Source organism: Triticum urartu, chromosome 2A, assembly GCF_056163025.1.
Source record: "Triticum urartu cultivar PI428250 chromosome 2A, HENAU_Tu73, whole genome shotgun sequence".
Taxonomy (NCBI): Eukaryota; Viridiplantae; Streptophyta; class Magnoliopsida; order Poales; family Poaceae; genus Triticum; species Triticum urartu.
The window spans coordinates 136338955-136359019 of record NC_141874.1 but is presented as its reverse complement, the minus strand read 5'-3'; the positions used below and the strand labels follow the sequence as shown (position 1 = coordinate 136359019).

The following is a 20065-nucleotide window of genomic DNA, read 5'->3' as shown; positions in this document are numbered from 1 at the left end:
AGAATTTCCATTTCCCAGTAACTAATATGCAAGCAATTTATTCCTAGATTTTACTCCTATTGCCAATGAAATATTTTTGTGGCAGAAGCTAGTGTGTGCTGATGAGCATTGAAATGTGAGATAGAAAGTACAATTAAGCTGTTCATCTTATTGCTCCTCATTGACTCATGTAACATAAACTAAGACCATATATAATTGATCACTTTCAGGTTTGTTTGAAAGTTCATGTTTCAGAAGCCCAATGTGATTTGTGTTTGTGGCAAGTCACCAAATCAAATGCAAAATGTGATACTCTACAAAGTTGCAGGTACTGAAATCAGGCAAAGCAGGTTGCAAAGTTACCAAACTGCAACATCATTCGTCAAAGCTTGAGGCTCAACCATCTCTGAGTTAAGTACCAGATACATTCACAACAGGTAAGGAAGGATAGGCCTATGGTTGCCCAACTCCGGTCTCTGGGATAGTCAGGATGCGCCTTATTTGAATAAGTACACACAAAAGAAATATGATGAAGATTTCAGTCTCCACATAGTGCCGTCAGCACACCAGTGCTTTCAACTAGATGAAACTCAAAAAGGACTCGTAACAATGTCTTGGTCCAACTGATATTGCAACACATTTACGGAACATCTTCATAAGCCAAGGATGAATTGCCACCGGCAGCGCACCAGAGGATGCTTTGCTTTACCTCATCATGGAAGCCCGCTGGTGCATTCCGTTCGTTGCCAGCTTCCCGTTGCCATTCAGTGCACTGAAGCTAACTGTGGGACGGAAGCCAACCGAGGGGAAGCAGGTGCGCTCCTGATTAGCCAGCATGCTGATTGTTGAAAAGCTTGACATGTTGGCGGGAGCTGATGCCGAAGGTGCGAAGGCAGGGCTATCCTGAAGGAGTGTATTCTTGCCAAGGACCTTTGTACAGCTTGCACCACCTGAAGCCTGCTTCTGCTTCTGCTCCTCGAGTTGTTTTGTGTTGAGGAACCGCCCTCCTGTTCCACGAGCTCGCTTCATGGCATGGCGGTGCCGAGATTCATGAAGGTATGGCTGCATGTAAGGGGCGATGTTAGAAAAGGTACTCCCTCCGTTCCATAATTCTTGTCGTGGTTTCAGTTCAATGCTAGGTAAAACTTATAGTTCTAAGTAGATGGGTACAAGCCTTCAGGAACTAAAATGCTGAACAAATGAATGTTGCAATTTGCAACATGGTATGTACTTAAGACTAGGAATATGCCTCTGCCAGAGGTTTTTATCAAGGTTTAGTACAAAAATGTACTGCAGGGTCAGATTAGATTTAGTCCTCTGAATATTACCAAGGTAGCCTAATAAATCTGTAGCTGAAATCTATGCATTGGTGCAGCAGTCAGCAAATACCAGAGAAAACAGAAGCATCTCTTTACAAAAAAATAGTATAGGAACAAATACAAAATTCTTCAGTATTGTATTACCTTCCGGGCTTTCACCAGCTTATTTTGGGCCTCCAGTTTAGCACGTATCTGCCTCCTCCTAAGAATTGCATGGTATTGCTTTGCATTAACAAACATTGGCTCTTCTGCTGCAGGCTCAACAGGGAGCGGCACACGAGAGTTTGTTGCAGCATTTAATTGGGGATGAACCTGGGTAAATAATACACAAATCGTTGATGCAGGACCATTAGTCTTTCTTTTGATAAATATGACAAGAAGGGAGGGACATTTATTTAACAATCACATGAAACTATATGCCATAAATATGACCACTATCATGTGCATTGGCAGGATCAAAATATGATTTCAGTTAATCCTATCTATTTGTTTCCATTATTTCTGAAGCAATCAATAAAGCTCAAGTCCTTAATGCGAAAACAGTGAAAGATCTGTTTGTGTACTTCTTTATCCTTTTAAGAGGACGCTTTTAGTGTGTTCTGTTGCTTCTCAACAGTAATTGAACTCAGCAATAAGGAGGTAGAAAGATTATCTTCTCAATGAGGCCAAGCCATAGCAGAATGATAAGATCTCCAAAACTCAACAAATCGTAAACGAATTTAAAGAACTCATAAATGGACCACAGAGATATAAATGAGATATGTAATCACCTTGAACTGTAAAAGATCTTACAGGATTTGGAGAGTAAAAGGATAGAGTAAACTTACAATAGCGTGCGAAGCATATCCTGGAAAGATCCCAGCATAAGCATCAGCAGTATAAGGAATATATGCCTATAACAAAAAAATAGCTGGTCAACTGAAGGCAGGATATGAGATAGAGAACAATTCCCATGATGACATGAACTTACAAATGATTGACTACAATCAAGCATTGGTGGGGGAGCAACAGTCTCTGGGTTCCCCAAAGATAAAAGCGGCTTTACCATGTGCTGATCGGGCTTCCCATGATCATTGTCATTGTCTGAAACAAAAAGGTTATTACTGTTAGCATGAAGATATAATCGGATCAATTCACCTCATTGTAAATGGGGCTTCGGAGATGTGAACATCATCGGAGAGAAGAGCCACTAATAAAGCAAAAGACCTGTCAGAAGTTATAGTTTAAGAGATAATCTTCTCTTCATCTTTTGAGAAAATGCAAATAATGAGTTTAGGCATTGGTAAGAAGCATAGTAGTAGGGGTGGCCGATAATTAAAATACAGGCACACATAATGCATACCTAAACTCAGAAACGAAACGAAAAGAAAAGAATTGTTACTCCCTCTGCCTCAAAATATAAGACGTTTTTTGACACTGTTAGTACATCATAAGAGCTGAAACTGCAGAGATATGCAGATTACTAGTGTGACAGTGTGGTTAAAGATAAAGCATTACCAGATTGTGATGAGGGTCTTGAGGTGTGTTGCTCATTTAGACCACTGTCACTCGTTGCAGATGCTTCTTGTTGTGACCGGCCAGACTTGGCTGATGAGGAGTCCCGGTCGTAGTTCTTATGGACTAATTTATTCGTATGAACACCATTCCCTGACAAGAAATCCTACGCGCGCAGAAGCCAGCTGATAAGTTTGTTATTTGTGGCGTAAAAACCCCCAAAAAAACACAGGTTTGACTATAAATAGTAACTACTTACATAGTTGGAAATAGGATGGCCAGGATGATCCTCCATTTTACACATAAGTGTTAGCGTTATATTACGGTATCACTTAGCTCCAAGCAACATTTTTCTGCAGGGATTTCTAATTAGCTTAGTTGAAATGGCGCCTTATATTGCCAACATTAAATTAAACATGGTAAAAGGACAGTTGCAGCAGCGACCCCCTATCACTTTGTTTATATCATTAAGGAAGAATTTGATTTATACACAATCACTTGCAGTTCATTAGGCAATCACTATTATAGCACACCAGAAAAACAGATATATTTATGAACACAGGAAATAGATAATTGGCAATATCGGAGTCACGAATGTGATAAACACTCCAGAAAAAGAAATATTCCAACAAATAAGCGGCATCCTACCACAAGTATTCATGCATACGATCAAGAGCTGCCTGAACCAAGGGAGCAATCAGGAATGTCCAGCATATGTAGAAATGGGACATATCTAGCCTAATTAGCATCATCCGAGAACCAATATAAAAAGATAGACACAACACACCAGTGCCCTTTACTTCCAAATTTAGGTATAACACATATGAAAAACAATCACTTGCAGTCGTCCATTTCCAATGGAATCATCCAACATTAGAATAGACGGCATACCTAGCTTATACTACAAAGAGTAGTTCCTCTTGCAGTCAAGGAAGGCGTGTTACCTCCCATTCGGGTTCTTTCAGATTTCTGCTGAATAGTCCTACTTTCAAGAAACGTCAGTTTTCTTCCCTAAGCACTAGCTCTACTTCAGCATTAGATTTGCACCTACTGCATGCAGAACACCAACAGGAATCCTAGACTACTTTTAGTGGAGGATGCTAGGCCTGAAGTTCCAACCCCAGAATTCCCTTAAGTGTCTGCATTTTTCTTGAAATTTACCTAATCAAACACAACAAAGGCCTACTCAGACACTGTCCATATGAACTAGCATCTATTTTCCTGTCACTGTCAATCAGCAGAAATCGTCACAATTCACACAGAATTTAGCTTCACGCCAACAAATCCTGCAAAAGGGGAGTCCAATTTCCATCCACTCCACTTTCCTAAAACACCTACACGAGAGCCTGGACTTCCTATGAAACGCCAATACAGTGGCCAGAGTAAGCAGACCAACGCTGCCCCCACAAACAAGCGTACTGTCAGAAACCAAAATTATGCAACGCCAACCAAGAATCCTACAAAAGAGCCCCAAATATCGGAGAGGCAGGCCACGAGACCAACCCAACGGGGGAAAAATCACGAGGGGTATGAATCGAACCAAACCAGCTGCGGAGTGATAGTACGGCATGCCAGAATCAAGAACCAAGAACCAAGAAGGCACTCCAGGAAATGGAAATAGATGAGAACGATTTTGGCAGGGCGGTGCATGCAAGAACACGATTGGGGATTTCTCGGATGGGGGCGGGAGAGCAGTCAGGCAGTCACCTCCCCCGTATTCTCCCTTCGAGATCCTCCCGCTGTGCCTTGTCCGGTGGAATCCTTCTTAGACCGAGAAAGATTATGGGCGGAGAAGGCGAGAAGCGGAGGCGGAAGCACGAAGGATCAAGAAGAGGAGGGGACTGTCACTCTCCTCTAGCTGCCAAATATGCGACCTACCGTTTCTTTTTCTTTTTCTTTCTTTTCTTTCTGGGAATAAATGGCCTTCTGTCCACTAGTGTCACGTCACCAACCTTAAATAATTTTCTTAACACAGTATACCCATATACACTCATCTCTATAAATGCACTCACGCATCCTAACCTATGATCATTTTGAGATTGACAAAATCGACACGCACCTAGTCGACGAGAACGTCTCCTCAAATATTGTTGGGTACACCAAGATTCACGTAATCACTAGGTTGACACATCCTTTATGTAGCACGTCTATGTGGTTTTATGGGTATTTTCAAGCTAAAAGAGTTTTAATTGTTATCATTACTAAATATGCAAACAAAAGATCCTGAATTCGAATAACATGCTAACCATTACAATATCTCCAGGGATGTGCTAGGCCCCGGTCGACCGAAGCAAAGGTTCGACAGTCGCCTGCTAGACACACAGTCTGACCTATCTCAGTCGTCTATCTCTCTCCTTCGGTCCTTCTTACTCACACCTCTCGTCTTTCCCCCTGACAAAAGTTTTTGTCGTCCTGACCGCCTAGCAACACACCACATGCGTCTCGTTTAGCAACAGGCCCGTTCCCTCGATCTCCTTCCATCGCCAGCAAGCCAAGCACCCTCATGTAGCAGCAGGGACGCCCCTCCCTCTCCTTCCCTGACCGTGGTGACCATGACAGATGCAAAATGCCGACGACGGGTCACGACTCCACCGCTCGGTCGTGAACTGGTTCCAGCACAACAAAACGATGGTGTGCTACTCCTGTATGAGTTGTTGGATTCCTCGAAGAGGAAAGGAGATGTAGCATAGCAGCAAAAAGTATTTTCCTCGGTTAAGAAACCAATGTTTATCGAACCAGTAGGAGGCACCACACTAACATCTTTAGCAGCACCTGCACACAAACAAAATAATTGCTTGCACCCAACAAAGACAAGGGGGTTGTCACTTCTCTTGTTCTTTCTAGCCACGAGATTAAAAGCTGATAGTGATGTTGGGAAACGCAGTAATTTCAAAAAAATTCCTACGCACACGCAAGATCATGGTGATGCATAGCAACGAGAGAGGAGAGTGTTGTCTACGTACCCTCGTAGACCGTAAGCGGAAGCGTTATGACAACGCGGTTGATGTAGTCGTACGTCTTCACAATTGACCGATCCTAGTACCGAAAGTACGACACCTCCGCGATCTGCACACGTTCAGCTCGGTGACGTCCCACAAACTCACGATCCAGCAGAGTGTCGAGGGAGAGCTTCGTCAGCACGACGGCCTGATGACGGTGATGATGATGCTACCGGAACAGGGCTTCGCCTAAGCACCGCTACGATATGACCGAGGTGGATTATGGTGGATGGGGGCACCACACACGGCTAGAAACAATCAACTTGTGTGTTCTAGGGTGCCCCTGCCCCCGTATATAAAGGAGCAAGGGGGAGGCCGGCCAGCCTTGGGGCGTGCCAAGGAGGGGGAGGAGTCCTCCTCCTAGTAGGAGTAGGACTCCCCCTTTCCTAGTCCAACTAGGAGGAGGGAGCGGAACGAAGGAGAGGGAGAGACGGAGGGAAAGAGGGGGCGCCCCCCTCCTTGTCCAATTCGGACTCCCAAGGGGGGCAGCCCTATGGCCCCTCCTCTTTGTCTCAGAAGGCCCATGTTGGCCCATTAGTTCCCCCGGGGGTTCCGATAACCCCCCGGCACTCCGATAATTATCCCGTGACCCCCGTAACTCATCTGGTGTCAGAATATAGTCATCCAATATATCAATCTTTATGTCTCGACCATTTTGAGACTCCTCGTCATGTCCGTGATCACATCCAGGACTCTAAACTACCTTCGGTACATCAAAGCACATACACTCATAATACCGATCATCACCAAACGTTAAGCGTGCGGACCCTACGGGTTCGAGAACTATGTAGACATGACCGAGACACGTCTCCGGTCAATAACCAATAGCGGAACATGGATGTTCATATTGGTTTCCACATATTCTACGAAGATCTTTATTGGTCAAACTGCATAACGATATACGTTGTTCCCTTTATCATCGGTATGTTACTTGCCCGAGATTCGATCGTCGGTATCTCAATACCTAGTTCAATCCTTGTTACCGACAAGTCTCTTTACTCGTTCCGTAATGCATCATCCCTCAACTAACTCATTAGTCACATTGCTTGCAAGGCTTACAGTGATGTGCATTACCGAGAGGGCCCAGAGATACCTCTCCGGTACTTGGAGTGACAAATCCTAATCTCGATCTATGCCAACTCAACAAACACCATCGTAGACACCTGTAGAGCATCTTTATAGTCACCCAGTTACATTGTGACATTTGATAGCACACTAAGTGTTCCTCCGGTATTCGGGAGTTGCATGATCTCATAGTCATAGGAACATGTATAAGTTATGGAGAAAGTAGTAGCAACAAACTAAACGATCATCGTGCTAAGCTAACGGATGGGTCAAGTCAATCACATCATTATCTAATGATGTGATCCCGTTAATCAAATGACAACTCATGTCTATGGTTAGGAAACATAACCATCATTGATTCAACGAGCTAGTCAAGTAGAGGCATACTAGTGACACTCTGTTTGTCTATGTATTCACACATGTACTAAGTTTCCGGTTAATACAATTCTAGCATGAATAATAAACATTTATCATGATATAAGGAAATATAAATAACAACTTTATTATTGCCTCTAGGGCATATTTCCTTCAGTATCCCACTTGCACTAGAGTCAAAAATCTAGATTACATTGTAATGATTCTAACACCCATGGAGTCTTGGTGATGATCATGTTTTGCTCGTGAGAGAGGCTTAGTCAATGGGTCTGCAACATTCAGATCCGTATGTATCTTGCAAATCTCTATGTCTCCCTCCTTGACTTGATCGTAGATGGAATTGAAGCGTCTCTTGATGTGCTTGGTTCTCTTGTGAAATCTGGATTCCTTTGCCAAGGCAATTGCACCAGTATTGTCACAAAAGATTTTCATTGGACCCGATGCACTAGGTATGACACCTAGATCGGATATGAACTCCTTCATTTGATGCTTCCGAAGCAGCTATGTACTCCGCTTCACATGTAGATCCCGCCATGACGCTCTTCTTGGAACTGCACCAACTGACAGCTCCACAATTTAATAAAAACATGTATCCCGTTTGTGACTTAGAGTCATCCGGATCAGTGTCAAAGCTTGCATCGACGTAACCGTTTACGACGAGCTCTTTGTCACCTCCATATACGAGAAACATATCCTTAGTCCTTTTTAGGTATTTCAGGATGTTCTTGACCGCTGTCCAGTGATCCACTCCTGGATTACTTTGGTACCTCCCTGCTAAACTGATAGCAAGGCACACATCAGGTCTGGTCCACAACATTGCATACATGATAGAGCCTATGGCTGAAGCATAGGGAACAACTTTCATTTTCTCTCTATCTTCTGCAGTGGTCGGGCATTGAGTCTGACTTAACTTCACACCCTGTAACACATGCAAGAACCCTTTCTTTGCTTGATCCATTTTGAACTTCTTCAAAACTTCATCAAGGTATGTGCTTTGTGAAAGTCCAATTAAGCGTCTTGATCTATCTCTATAGATCTTGATGCCCAATATATAAGCAGCTTCACTGAGGTCTTTCATTGAAAAAATCTTATTCAAGTATCCTTTTATGCTATTCAGAAATTCAGTATCATTTCCGATCAACAATATGTCATCTACATATAATATCAAAAATGCTACAGAGCTCCCACTCACTTTCTTGTAAATACAGGCTTCTCCAAAAGTATGTATAAAACCATATGCTTTGATCACACTATCAAAGCGTATATTCCAACTCCAAGAGGCTTGCACCAGTCCATAGATGGATCGCTGGAGCTTGCACACTTTGTTAGCACCTTTTGGATCGACAAAACCTTTTGGTTGCATCATATACAACTCTTATTTAAGATATCCATTAAGGAATGCAGTTTTAACATCCATTTGCCAAATTTCATAATCATAAAATGCGGTAATTGCTAACATGATTCGGACGGACTTAAGCATCGCTACTGGTGAGAAGGTCTCATCGTAGTCAACTCCTTGAACTTGTCGAAAACCTTTTGCAACAAGTCGAGCTTTGTAGACAGTAATATTACCGTCAGCGCCAGTCTTCTTCTTGAAGATCCATTTATTCTCTATGGTCTGTCGATCATCGGGCAAGTCAACCAAAGTCCACACTTTGTTCTCATACATGGATCCCATCTCAGATTTCATGGACTCAAGCCATTTTGCGGAATCTGGGCTCATCATCGCTTCCTCATAGTTCGTAGGTTTGTCATGGTCAAGTAACATGACTTCCAGAACAGGATTACTGTACCACTCTGGTGCGGGTCTTACTCTGGTTGACCTACGAGGTTCGGTAGTAACTTGATCAGAAGTTTCATAATCATCATCATTAGCTTCCTCACTTACTAGTGTAGGAATCACTGGAACTGATTTCAGTGATGAACTACTTTCCAATAAGGGAGAAGGTACAATTACCTCATCAAGTTCTACTTTCCTCCCACTCACTTCTTTTGAGAGAAACTCCTTCTCTAGAAAGGATCCATTTTTAGCAACAAATATCTTGCCTTCGGATTTGTGATAGAAGATGTACCCAACAACCTCCTTTGGGTATCCTATGAAGACACATTTCTCCGATTTGGGTTCAAGCTTACCAGGTTGAAGCTTTTTCACATAAGCATCACAGCCCCAAACTTTAAGAAACGACAACTTGGGTTTCTTGCCAAAGCAAAGTTCATAAGGTGTCGTCTTAACGGATTTAGATCGTTCCCTATTTAATGTGAATGCAGCCGTCTCTAAAGCATAACCCCAAAACGATAGCAGTAAATCAGTGAGAGACATCATAGATCACACCATATCTAATAAAGTGCGGTTACGATGTTCGGACACACCATTACGTTGTGGTGTTCCAGGTGGCGTGAGTTGTGAAGCTATTCCGCATTGTTTCAAATGAAGTCCAAACTCATAACTCAAATATTCACCTCCACGATCAGATCGCAGAAACTTGATTTTCTTGTTACGATGAATTTCCACTTCACTCTGAAATTCTTTGAACTTTTCAAATGTTTCAGACTTATGTTTCATTAAGTAGATATACCCATATCTGCTCAAATCATCTGTGAAGGTGAGAAAATAACGATATCCGCCGCAAGCTTCAATGTTCATTCGACCACATACATCAGTATGTATGATTCTCAATAACTCTGTTGCTCTCTCCATTGTTCCGGAGAACGTAGTTTTAGTCATCTTGCCCATGAGGCATGGTTCGCAAGTACCAAGTGATTCATAATCAAGTGATTCCAGAAGTCCATCAGAATGGAGTTTCTTCATGCGCTTTACACCAATATGACCTAAACGGCAGTGCCACAAATAAGTTGCACTATCATTATCAACTCTGCATCTTTTGGCTTCAATACTATGAAAATGTGTATCACTACTATCAAGATTTAGTAAAAATAGACCACTCATCAAGGGTGCATGGCCATAAAAGATATTACTCATATAAATAGAACAACCATTATTCTCTGATTTATATGAATAACCGTCTCGCATCAAACAAGATCTAGATATAATGTTCATGCTCAACGCTGGCACCAAATAACAATTATTTAGGTCTAAAACTAATCCCGAAGGTAGATGTATAGGTAGCGTGCCGACGGCGATCACATTGACTTTGGAACCATTTCCCACGCGCATCGTCACCTCGTCCTTAGCCAATCTTCTCTTAATCCGTAGCCCCTGTTTTGAGTTGCAAATGTTAGCAACTAAACCAGTATCAAATACCCAGGCACTACTACGAGCATTAGTAAGGTATACATCAATAACATGTATATCAAATATACCTTTCACTTTGCCATCCTTCTTCTCCGCCAAATACTTGGGGCAATTCCGCTTCCAGTGACCAGTCCCTTTGCAGTAGAAGCACTCAGTCTTAGGTTTAGGTCCAGACTTGTGTTTCTTCACTTGAGCAACAACTGGCTTGCTGTTCTTCTTGAAGTTCCCCTTCTTCCTTTACCCTTTTTCTTGAAACTGGTGGTCTTGTTGACCATCAACACTTGATGCTCCTTCTTGATTTCTACCTCTACAGCCTTTAGCATTGCGAAGAGCTCAGGAATCGTCTTATCCATCCCTTGCATATTATAGTTCATCATGAAGCTCTTGTAGCTTGGTGGCAGTGATTGATGAACTCTGTCAATGACACTATCATCAGGAAGATTAACTCCCAGCTGAGTCGAGTGGTTATGGTACCCAGACATTCTGAGTATGTGTTCACTTACAGAACTATTCTCCTCCATTTTGCAGCTGTAGAACTTATTGGAGACTTCATATCTCTCAATCCAGGCATTTGCTTGAAATATTAACTTCAACTCCTGGAACATCTCATATGCTCCATGACGTTCAAAACGTCGTTGAAGTCCCGGTTCTAAGCCGTAAAGCATGGCACACTGAACTATCGAGTAGTCATTAGCTTTGCTCTGCCAGGTGTTCACAACATCTGGCGTTGCTCCTGTAGCGGATTTGTCACCTAACGGTGCTTCCAGGATGTAATTCTTCTGTGCAGCAATGAGGATAATCCTCAAGTTATGGACCCAATCCGTGTAATCTTTCAACTTTGCTTTCTCTAGGAACGCATTAAAATTCAACGGAACAACAACACGAGCCATCTATCTACAACAACATAGACATGCAAAATACTATCAGGTACTAAGTTCATGATAAATTGAAGTTCAATTAATCAAATTACTTAAGAACTCCCACTTAGATAGATATCTCTCTAATCATCTAAGTGATCAAGTGATCCATATCAACTAAACCATGTCCGATCATCACGTGAGATGGAGTAGTTTTCAATGGTGAACATCACTATGTTGATCATATCTACTATATGATTCACGCTCGACCTTTCGGTCTCAGTGTTCCGAGGCCATATCTGCATATGCTAGGCTCGTCAAGTTTAACCTCAGTATTCTGCGTGTGCAAAACTGGCTTGCACCCGTTGTATGTGAACGTAGAGCTTATCACACCCGATCATCACGTGGTGTCTCGGCACGACGAACTGTAGCAACGGTGCATACTCAGGGAGAACACTTATACCTTGAAATTTAGTGAGAGATCATCGTATAATGCTACCGCCGAACTAAGCAAAGTAAGATGCATAAAATGATAAACATCACATGCAATCAATATAAGTGATATGATATGGCCATCATCATTTTGTTCCTTTGATCTCTATCTCCAAAGCACCGTCATGATCACCATCGTCACCGGCATAACACCTTGATCTCCATCGAAGCATCGTTGTCGTCTCGCCAACTATTGCTTCTACGACTATCACTACCGCTTAGTGATAAAGTAAAGCAATTACATGGCGGTCGCATTTCATACAATAAAGCAACAACCATATGGCTCCTGCCAGTTGCCGATAACTCCGTTACAAAACATGATCATCTCATACAATAAAATTTAGCATCATGTCTTGACCATATCACACCACAACATGCCCTGCAAAAACAAGTTAGACGTCCTCTACTTTGTTGTTGCAAGTTTTACGTGGCTGCTACGGGCTGAGCAAGAGCCGTTCTTACCTACGCATCAGAAACCACAACGTGGTATAGTGATTGCTTTTTGATGTTCAGAAATAACCCTGTTCATTGAATCCGATTCAACTAAAGTTGGAGAAACTGACACCCACCGACCACCTATGTGCGAAGCACGTTGGTAGAAACAGTCTCGCGTAAGCGTACGCGTAATGTCGGTCTGCGCCGCTTCATCCAACAATACCGCTGAATCAAGAATCAACTAGTGACGACAAGCAATATGTATATACCCACACCCACAACTCCTTTGTGTTCTACTCATGCATATAACATCTACGCATAGACCTGGCTCTGATACCACTGTTGGGAAACATAGTAATTTCAAAAAAATTCCTACACACACGCAAGATCATGGTGATGCATAGCAACGAGAGGGGAGAGTGTTGTCTACGTACCCTCGTAGACCATAAGCGGAAGCATTATGACAACGCGGTTGATGTAGTTGTACGTCTTCACGATTGACCGATCCTAGTACCGAAAGTATGACACCTCCGTGATCTGCACACGTTCAGCTCAGTGACGTCCCACGAACTCATGATCCAGCAGAGTGTCGAGGGAGAGCTTCTTCAGCACGACGGCTTGATGACGGTGATGATGATGCTACCGGAACAGGGCTTCGCCTAAGCACCGCTACGGTACGACCGAGGTGGATTATGGTGGAGGGGGGCACTGCACACGGCTGGAAACAATCAACTTGTGTGTTCTAGGGTGCCCCCTGCCCCCGTATATAAAGTAACAAGGGGGAGGCCGGCCGGCCTTGGGGCGTGCCAAGGAGGGGGAGGAGTCCTCCTAGTAGGAGTAGGACTCCCCCTTTCCTTGTCCAACAAGGAGGAGGGAGCGGAAGGAAGGAGAGGGAGAGAGGGAGGGAAAGAGGGGGCGCCCCCCTCCTTGTCCAATTCGGACTCCCAAGGGAGGGGTGCGCGGCCATCCCTATGGCCCCTCCTCTCTCTCTCTCTCACAAGGCCCATGTTGGCCCATTAGTTCCCCCGGGGGTTCCGATAACCCCCCGGCACTCCGATAATATCCGGTGACCCCCGAAACTCATCCGGTGTCCGAATATAGTCATCCAATATATCAATCTTTATGTATTGACCATTTCGAGACTCCTAGCCATGTTTGTGATCACATCCAGGACTTCAAACTACCTTCGGTACATCAAAACACATGAACTCATAATACCGATCATCACCGAACGTTAAGCGTGCGGACCCTACGTGTTCGAGAACTATGTAGACATGACCGAGACACGTCTCCAGTCAATAACCAATAGCGGAACCTAGATGTTCATATTGGCTCCCACATATTCTACGAAGATCTTTATCGATCAAACCGCATAACAATATACGTTGTTCCCTTTGTCATCGGTATGTTACTTGCCCGAGATTCGATCGTCGGTATCTCAATACCTAGTTCAATCTTGTTACCGGCAAGTCTCTTTACTCGTTCCGTAATGCACCGTCCTGCAACTAACTCATTAGTCACATTGCTTGCAAGGCTTATAGTGATGTGCATTACCGAGAGGGCCCAGAGATACCTCTCCAGTACTCAGAGTAACAAATCCTAATCTCGATCTATGCCAACTCAACAAACACCATCGGAGACACCTGTAGAGCATCTTTATAGTCACCCAGTTACATTCTGACATTTTATAGCACACTAAGTGTTCCTCTGGTATTCGGGAGTTGCATGATCTCATAGTCATAGGAACATGTATAAGTTATGGAGAAAGCAATAGCAACAAACTAAACGATCATCGTGCTAAGCTAACAGATGGGTCAAGTCAATCACATCATTCTCTAATGATGTGATCCCGTTAATCAAATGACAACTCATGTCTATGGTTAGGAAACATAACCATGATTGATTCAACGAGCTAGTCAAGTAGAGACATACTAGTGACACTCTATTTGTCTATGTATTCACACATGTACTAAGTTTCCGGTTAATACAATTCTAGCATGAATAATAAACATTTATCATGATATAAGGAAATATAAATAACATCTTTATTATTGCCTCTAGGGCATATTTCCTTCAAGTGATATGCAAAGTAACAAAAAGTAAAAGAGCAAATAGAGAGCAATGGTAGAAGCTTTTGTATGATGGAAAATAGACCCGGTGAACATAGGTTAACTAGTGGCATCTCTCTCGAAAGCATAGCAATGGTATGGTAGACAAACTATTGTTGGCAATTGACAGAACTCAGCATAGTTATAACTATGATCATTCAAGGCATAATCTCACATAGGCATTACGTTTGTGAGAAGTAGATCGTTAATCCAGCTGCATCTATTACTATTACTCCACTCCAAGACTGCTATCCATCATGCATCTCGAAGTACTAAGTTCATTATAAATGGAGTAACGCAATAAGAATGATGACATAATGTGACAAAATAAGTCAATCAATATGACCAAACCCCATCATTTTATCCTTAGTGGCAGTAACACAATACGTGCTTTCGCCCCTCCCGTCACATGGTAAGATCACCGCAAGATTAAACCCACTACCATGCACCACTCTCTTTGAAGATCTACTCATCTAATTGGCCAAAGAAGACTCGTAGATCGAAAAGCATACATAGCTATAAAATTACACAAGAGAAAATTTCAAGAGAATCAAAATATATCAATGAATAATTTGATCATAAATCCACCACACTGCAAAAGATTACATAGGATTGATCTTAGAGAAGATCATTGTGTTGAAGATCAAGAGAGAGAGAGAGAGAGCCATCTAGCTACTACTATGGACCCGTAGGTTCTAAGGGAACTACTCATACATCATCATGGAGGTAGCAAGGTTGATGAAGACGGCCTCCCCAATGGCTCCCCCCTCCGGTAGAGTACCGGAATAGGGATCCAGATGGTATCGCTTCGTAACAGAGGCTTGCGCTACAAAAAACACTTCTGTGATGATACGTGTTTGTCACAGTAGGTCGCGTTTTCTGTCATGCATGTACATCCATGACGATTTTATGACAGAATCAAGATAGTCATACCTGTGCTGTCATAGAAGTATTCCATGACATTACCAAAATTATCATCACGGAAGTGTCCACTTCCATGACGATAAATCGCGCGTCACAGAAGTGCTTTCATCAAGGGTAACCGACACGTGGCATCCACCGTAACAGAACGCCGTTAAGCTATCGGGTCGGGTTTTGGATCCAATAACCCATTAACAGCCCCGACCAATGGGGATTTTCCACGTGTAAAATCATCATTGGCTGGAGGAGACACGTGTCAGGTCCGCGTTGGCACAGGTGTCACTCATCCAATGGTGAGACGCGCCTATGATATGTTGACACGTGGACCGGCCCACCAAGTTTAAATGGGCCGGCCCAACTGAAGGCCCACAAGATTTTGCAGACCATAATGGGACGACCCAGCTAAAGGCCCACGAGATTTTGCGGACCATAATGGGCTGGCCCAGCTAAAGGCCCACAAGATTTTGCGGGCCATAATGGGCCGGCCCAGGTAAAGGCCCACAAGATTTTTGTGTGCCATAATGGGCTGGCCCAGGTAAAGGCCCACAAGATTCTTGCGGATCATAATGGGCCGGCCCAGCTAAAGGCCCACAAGGTTTCGCCGACATTAATGGGCCAGCCCAGCTATAGGCCCACAAGATTTTGAGGACCCTTGTAGGCCGGCCCATTATCTGGTTGCCATGTTTTGGGCCAAATGTCGGCCCATATTTGATCCGGTCCATTAATGGCCTGCCACGCTCCGGGCCTAATAGTGGCCCATATGAGATCCGGCCCGTTAAAAGACTACCACGTTCTGGGCCAAATTACGGCCCAGATCAGGTCCGGCCCTTTAAGAGGCTTTGGGCTCAATTATGGCCCATATCAGATTCGGCCCGTCAACTGGACACTATGATTTTGGGCCCACTTGCTAAAGGCCCACTTAGTAATTCGGCATGATATTAGTTTTGGCCTGTTAAGGGCCCATTTAACATTTCGGCCCTATATTAATTTCGGCCTGTTAAAAACCCGTCATATAGTTGGGCCTAACTATGGCCCGGTTTGCATCCGGCCTGCTCGCAGCCGATATCTGATTGGGCCAAACAAGGACCGAGACAATTTTGGCCTGTTAAAAGCCCGTGATTTGATTCGCACGATCATGGGCCGGGGTTCATTTCGGTCTGCTGCTGGCCCGTGAGCTGTTCGGCACGTTTTAGGCCCAACCTACATCGTGATTGCATGACAGCCCGATTATGTACCGTAATTTTACGGTTGGCCGGTTTACTGCGAAGACAGGATATATATACAGTAAAATAACTGCAGCATCATGAATAAGAAAAAACCTAGACTATACAATAAAGAAATTACGGCATATTACATCCACTGGATTTCAAAGTTCGCCACTATGATAATAAAGCACAAACAGACAGTAGATTACATACACTGGGCATCAAAGATTGCCACCAGTGCAAATAAACACGCCAACAAAATAATATACAAAACCGACAACACTTCAATAGAGTTCAAGAAAGGTTAGCCCTCCTGGGGAGCTGCAGCGCAAGCAGCTGAGCAAGATGATGAGACCGCGCTTGTTCAACACTTATATCTTCCTCACTCTGAAAGATAAACACGCAGACAGATGGCAGGTTTTGCACATAAAAGTATCAGTGCTGACAATTCATCACATTTCTTACTGACGAATAAAGTGACATAGTTTAAAATTGCATTAACACAATATGGTATTGTTTAGATCAAGACATGGCAGGAAATGACATTGTGAAGGAGTTGGCAGCTTCACGACACCACTGGATTACAGATCAAGAACTCATAAGTATCAATGGTTAGTGTGCTGTCAATTTATACCATTTCAGATTGGAAAATAAAGAGATGGTTTAAATAATAGTAGAATGATATGACATTGTTCATAGTTAAGACATTGCAGAATATGACATTGTGCTGTAGTGGGTAGGTTCACCACACCACTGGATTACGGATGAAGAACAGAAGCATACATGAAGTGCAAAAGAAGATCACTTGCTCTGTATAGTTTAATTTACATGGTATGAAGAAGGAACTTGGTTGTACAACTAAAAAATTAAATTGAGAAAGGACAAACTTTTGTTTATGAACTACATAATAAACTTTAAACAAGCAATTTGATGCAAACACCAAAAATAAACAGCTGTTGCTGTCATGCCTAACCAAATATATACAACAAAGTTTGAAGGCTTGAGATGGACAAACTTACATTATTGGTGAAGACAGGATCTATAAAGGCCTTGTCCATGCTGATGGGGGGGGCAATTCAAGAAGTTTACCACATAATCTTCTTCAAAAGCATTGCCTTTATTCTACATTTTGTTAAGAGTAAATATAGATGTGATAATATACGAAAAAATGGAGAATATTTAAGATAAGATGAAGAGTGATGCTACATAACCAAGTAGCTATAAATGTAAGTGCAGCGATACAGGCAAAAGGTACAGCCAAGAGCAATGCACAGCTAAACTTCTTCAGTACCAACCTTATGGTAAGAGTAAATATAGATCTGATGTGTAGAAAATGGAGGGCAAAGGAAAATAAGCTGCAGAGTGATGGTACATGAACAACTACCTGTCATTATAAGTACACTGATAAAGGACAACATGTACTTACAAGAACAATGCAGAGCTAAAAAAACATTGGCATTGGATATATTCTACACTAATGTAACCATTCATACATATCAGATAATTTGGAGCGAACAATTCATAAGCAAGCTATCATGCATACTGTTGTCACATAATGAACCAGGTATGTATGCAAGTACAATGATACAGGACAACAGGTACTAACAAGAGCAAAGCAGCGGGCAGCATATTTGCGATATCCTGTCGTTCTTGTCAAACCGGAATTCTTCTTCGAGCAGATTTCCTACAAAAAAGATCCGTAAGGCACATGCGGAAAAGTAGAAGTTCAAATTGTCATGTGATTTCATAGACAATACCTCATCCTCAGAACGAGACTAGTGCATAACAAGGTTTTTCCATTCAATATCTTCTAAATTTAGCATAGGAGACTTCACCAGAAATTCGTTTATAGACTTGCCATCAAAGTGTGATTTCCTCAGGTAACACCGATACTGCTGCAATGCTTCCTTGAAAAGCACAAGCAAGCTTTGCTCGTCATGACTATCCAGATTGACCCTCGCCTAGTTACAACAATGTAATGTAAATCATTGATGTGTTCAATCAGCAGAAAACAGGAAAATAATAACCATGAATAATAGCACTTACACATAAGTTGGACAGGAAGATGTGAAAATGGTGTTTGTCTTCACAATAATCTTCCCATGATGGAATATATGCACGTAGTCCCTAACAACATTGAGAGAATTGTCTTTTAAACTGGGAATAAATGGAATGGGGTTCCAATCTGCAGGAATTGGCTGTCTCTGCAGTTGGGATAGGTCTTCGGCCGGTGGACTTGCTGTACTTTTTGCTGGAGTGGGATTTTTCTGTGGTATAGCTGGTGCTATGGCAAATGAAATCGGTATACCTTTTGCTGGAGTGTAGGTCCTGTGTGGTGGGGCTAGTGGTGTGGCCAGTGAAGTATGGGTACAGTCTGCTGGAGTCGGTCTAATGTTTTGTGTCACTGGTTGTACAGCCAATATAAGTGGGGTGCTGTCTGATTTCTCCGGCACCACCATGTTTTTCAAGGACTTTGCTGGTGCTCCTTCAGGTTCGGCAATCACCCTCTTCCTTTTTGATGTTTGATGCACAAGAACATCATTTGAGTGAAAAAACATGGTATGATGACAGATGGAATATGTATTGATAATGGATGGGCATGGCATCTCGACATATATGATGAGTAAACTAAGCAGATGGCGGTGCAACAAAGTAGAATAAATGCAAGACAACATATGCAAGATACCCACAATCAATAAAACATTGCCAAATTTGAACAGACACCTTGATGGGTGAACAGGACAGGCCATATGCCTTTGACTCCTCGAGGTTAGAATAGTCATTAGGATCATATTCTGAACAAGAATCAACAGGTGGGGAGCGTATGAGTTTCATTGCATCCAGAATGGCACTCAATGCCTTGGTGCCAATTTTGTAAGTCATTGCAGTGTTTAGCTTCAGGAGTGGACTGCTGCTAGTGCGACACAAAGCAGCTACACAGATCATAGTGTAGATATAACGGGAAAACCTTAAGCATTAGAGTAAAATCAGCAAAGTGCAACTTGCTGGAATATATGTGCTAGTATTGCCGGTATGACTAGAAAGGCTTCGGATACCATCTCTCTTCAAGTGAAGGTGCGGTACTGTTAATATCAGTATAACTCTCAAAGGCGACACAACTCCCCGCATTTCCTTGCTATTCTTATAGGATTCAAGTGAGCAGGCCACTACAAATCCTATTCCTATGTTTACAAGATCCTACGAATCAAAGAGGCTCAAAGTGTCCATCACAACCGACCGTATAGACCTCTACACTTCAAATGTCCCTGCTCATCTTCAGTACAAGGAACATACTGTACTACTATCATACTCCCTCCGTTCCAAAATATAAGTCTTGGTAGAGATTTCCACTATGGATCACATACAGATGTATCCAGATACATTTTAGAGTGTAGATTCACTCATTTTGCTCCATATGTAGTCCATGGTGGAATCTATACAAAGACTTGTATTTAGGAACGGAGAGAGTACATATTAAAGAAGAACGGAAGAGGAACATGGTAAAGAAGAGCAAGCGGATTTTGGATAATAAAATGTTGGTTGTGCAGTGCCCATACATGATG

The 20065-nt window shown here is 42.7% G+C and overlaps 1 protein-coding gene across 1 annotated transcript; it reads right to left on the bottom strand.

Moving 5' to 3' along the window:
* Window positions 1-338: 338 nt before the first annotated feature.
* LOC125536340 (nuclear transcription factor Y subunit A-5) lies at window positions 339-4685 on the bottom strand. Its single transcript, XM_048699541.2, has 7 exons — window positions 4500-4685; window positions 3052-3145; window positions 2796-2958; window positions 2269-2381; window positions 2126-2191; window positions 1443-1610; window positions 339-1041 (listed from the first exon to the last, which is right to left on the bottom strand). Exons 2-7 carry the CDS (start codon window positions 3094-3096, stop codon window positions 685-687), a joined length of 912 nt encoding a protein of 303 aa, XP_048555498.1. The 5' UTR covers window positions 3097-3145; window positions 4500-4685; the 3' UTR covers window positions 339-684.
* Between the last annotated feature and the right edge of the window lie 15380 nt (window positions 4686-20065).